General features: G+C 43.2%; 1 protein-coding gene across 1 annotated transcript in view; it reads right to left on the bottom strand.

The window, feature by feature from the left end:
* Positions 1–3,764, bottom strand: part of ABCG5 (ATP binding cassette subfamily G member 5) — a 50,541-nt gene that overhangs the window by 10,949 nt on the left and 35,828 nt on the right. Inside the window, exon 11 of the mRNA XM_019516362.1 lies at positions 1,631–1,816. Within this exon, the coding sequence (XP_019371907.1) occupies positions 1,631–1,816 (186 nt within the window). The remainder of the gene's footprint in view (positions 1–1,630; positions 1,817–3,764) is intronic.

Raw genomic sequence — 3,764 nt, 5'->3', positions numbered from 1 at the left:
TTTTTTGCAGGAAGCTTGCCAAAATCATGGAGCCCACTGCTTGGGGATGGCCTGAAACTGTGGTTTAAGTTACCTTGTTTAAGCCTGGGGAAGACATTAATCCATGCTTAATAACACATGGATTAACGGTTTCTCTTGGCTTAATCTGGGTAATTAAGCCACAGTTTCAGGCCATGTGGCAATCTGTAAGAAGGGCCGGGACCGCCAGGGCCCCTTGGCCAATTAGAGGTGTGGGAGGGCCCCACTGCGCCAGCCCCCGAATCTGCCCACACAATTGGCCAGTCTCCTCCTTAAGTTCAGTAGACCCCTAACATATGCTTAAGAAATCTACCGGGTATATGCATCTCATTTCCCAATAAGATAACATAAAATGAATAATTATCCCTAAAACATTGCTATAGATACTGGCCAGACAGAGAATCAATAATATTAATAGAAACAGACTGTATGCAATCTGATTGAAACAGCTATCCTCAGTAAGTGTACACTGTATGTGTCCACAAAAGATTACCACTAATGCTTTACAACCAACCACAGCAAATGCAACAGAATTGTCCAAAAACTAAGTCTAACTAACACTGCAAATTCTCTTCACAGCCCATGAAGATTCACAGCTCTAATTAGTACCGTCTTTGTGCTATAAAACAAGGTAAAAAAATAAACTGACACTGTATAAAGAGATCAGGGAAGCATTTAGGAAATGGAAACACTTTTACAACAAAAGTGCACTGAATGTAACAGTAGATAAAAGCGGAGTGTGTGTCAATTTACTTGGATGAACCAGCCCTACTTAAAGTTTAGAAGAGACAGAGGCACCTTCATCATTGTAAAGGCTGGTATGCTTGCCTGCAGATCACTATCACGTGCTCTCAAATACACAGCAGTCCTAGATATTGCCTACTGTTAGGACTTACTACAGTCCTACGGGAAGTCTCAATGTGTGCTTCATTTACCAGAGCCCTAAGGTGAATTTTCACAATAATAGTTTTCATGTTTGATTATTTTTCTCAAAAATCTGAGACTGATTTCAAAACAGATACATTTAAGAAAGGAACTGTACAAAGACAGTGAGTGTCATGGGTGTACGGTGAGTGTCATGGATGTACAATGTCTAACTTAATACAACAAAACAAAATATATGGTCAATGACGACAACACTGATGCCTTGCCAACAACAGGAAATATTTTTTAAAGTTCGCGTGGCTTCTAACAGCAGTTTGGTTCCAGCAAGTTTTGGTAGCAGTGGGATTTTTTGTAAAATCCCATCGTGAATGCTTCAAAGGGCCGCTGTTAGCACGAAAGACAGCATACAGGAGTTGCTCCAGTTGAAAAGATTAGGCTTTTACTTTAGTCCAATTCCAAAAATCAGTGGAGGAAACAATTCATCTAATATATAAATGTTTCTTAATGATTTTATTGATACAATAAAATTATCAGATCCTTCATTTTTGCATTTAGTACAAGGTCAAAAAAGAAAACTGATTAGATAGTCACCTTGCTAAAGATTACTGGGTAGACCTTTATCCATCTGCTACCTTGTTGTCCATTATCACTTTCTGTAGTCTGACTTCTAGCAACAGAGACCATTCTTGAGACTGTTTGTTAATTAATTACTTTTTTTTTGGCTTACCTTATGAGCCCAGTTCCAACTACCACGCCTGCTGTGTTAAGTAGCACCACTATGCTGTTGACTCCATTTGGGTTTTGAACCACACCAAGCAAAACAAGTGTTAGTAGTTCACCAATTACATGAGGCACTAGAACAACAGCAAAGAAGCATCCAAATCTGGAAACATCAGGGTGTAAACCTATAGTCCTGTGCAAATAAAAGCAAAACAGCATTTAAAAAAAGACTGTTCTGGTGCAGCTTTTAAATCCCTGCCTACTTCACAGTGCATACAGTTCAGTGCATGCACATTTTGTCCTTTAACCATGTATATAGCAGGGAGCTGTGATCATGTAATTGGCTGGCCAGATGGCATCTGCAAATCATCAAACATTGAATTTTGCACCTGTCATATTTTATACTTGCAAAATCTGGTTTCAGAAAAGACAACTGGATTGGGGCCATTGAAAATTAGGCTTTTAACAGTCTTCAAAAAGATCCATGCTAGTCTTCCCTTCCACAAACCAACGCTCCCTTACCCCTGCCAACAAGCTATTTCCAGCACTTTGCCAGTTCCATCGTGGCTTGACCACTCAGCAAGAAGTGCCTTCCCCTGCTGTTCGCTGGTATGAAGGTGCAATTCATGGTATGAATCATTATAAGACTATATTCTAGGAGAATGGAAGGGACTTAGCAAAAAATGAACTATCTGGCGGAACTATTCATTGCAAGAGCCCTGCTCTCTCCCAATGTACAGAATCTGCTTTCCTGGAACAGCAATCTCTAGTGGCTTAGCTGGAACCCTAGGGAACTTACAAGGCTATCTGTAAATAAGAGACATTATCACAGGGGTGTTTCTACTGTGAGTACATAGCCAAAGAATTATATCTGTCATTAATGCACAACAAGAGGAATTTCTCATTGATTAGCTAGTTAAAATGGGCAACAAAGTTAGTGGATTTTCACAAAATAAGCTTTAAGTGTTAGGGTTGAATTCTTTCATGCCAGGAGTCTGTCTTGGGCTATATTCTTTTTGGAAACTTTCAAAGGAAAGTTACATTTTGCACATGGGTGAGATCTCTGAGAGCATAATGGCTAAGCTCTGCAGATTCTACCTTCAGAGAACATGCATGAGCCTTGTACAGCTCCCCATACTAACCAGCATGCATGCTGCCTGCCTTGTAGAGAAACCGACTCTGCTCCTTTTTTTCACATCCCAGAATATACTCCAGCCCAGGAATGACCACCAGGATGAAGCCAATCTCCATATTAGTCTGCTCCTGCCTGAGATGCTTCCAATCATTGGATCTGAGAGAAGGACCTATCCACTACCACCCTCTAGGTGCGACTCTCTAAACAGTTGGCGACCCATTGGACTGTATGGGTGTCTACGCCACAGTCCCCCAGCTTCCTAATGAGAATGGGGTGAGAGACAGTATCAAAAGCCTTCCTGAAGTCTAGGAAAACTATATCCACTGCCACCCCTGCATCCAATGATTTAGTGACCTGGTCGTAAAAGGCCACCAGGTTGGTCTGACAGGACCTGCCGCTGATGAACCCGTGCTGGTTGCCCCTGAGCATGCCGTTCCCTGCTGGCCCCTCCTGGATGCGTGCCAGAATAATTTTCTCGAACAGCTTGCCCAGGATCGAGGTAAGGCTGACTGGCCTGTAGTTCCCCGGGTCCTCTTTCCTCCCCTTTTTGAAGATGGGAACCACGTTGGCCCTCTTCCAGTCCTCCGGCACCTCTCCAGAGCACCACGAGTGTTCATAAAGCCGTGCCAGGGGACTTGCAATGACCCCAGCGAGTTCCTTCAGGACTCTAGGGTGAAGATCATCTGGGCCGGCTGACTTAAAAATGTCCAGCCCCTCCAGAAGCTCCCTAACTAAATCCTCACTCACTCTAGGCCCAGGTGAGCCTCCCCCGGGGCCCAAAGGGGGCCCAGCAGGGAGGTGGCAGTTCTGGTCCTTACTGAGGAAGACAGAGGCAAAGAAGTTATTAAATATGTTGGCTTTGTCGTCTGGTGTGACAACCAGATTTCCTGGTCCAACCCCCCAATTTGTTGAGGTATCCCTGAATCCTAACCCAACTCTCCAGCATATCTAAAACCTTGTATGCAACTACTGTAATAATAGTACAGTCTGATACTCAGACCTCAGA

Source organism: Gavialis gangeticus, unplaced genomic scaffold (assembly GCF_001723915.1).
Source record: "Gavialis gangeticus isolate Ggan-Ray unplaced genomic scaffold, GavGan_comp1, whole genome shotgun sequence".
In the NCBI taxonomy this organism is placed as follows: domain Eukaryota; kingdom Metazoa; phylum Chordata; order Crocodylia; family Gavialidae; genus Gavialis; species Gavialis gangeticus.
This window is presented reverse-complemented; position numbering and strand designations above follow the sequence as displayed.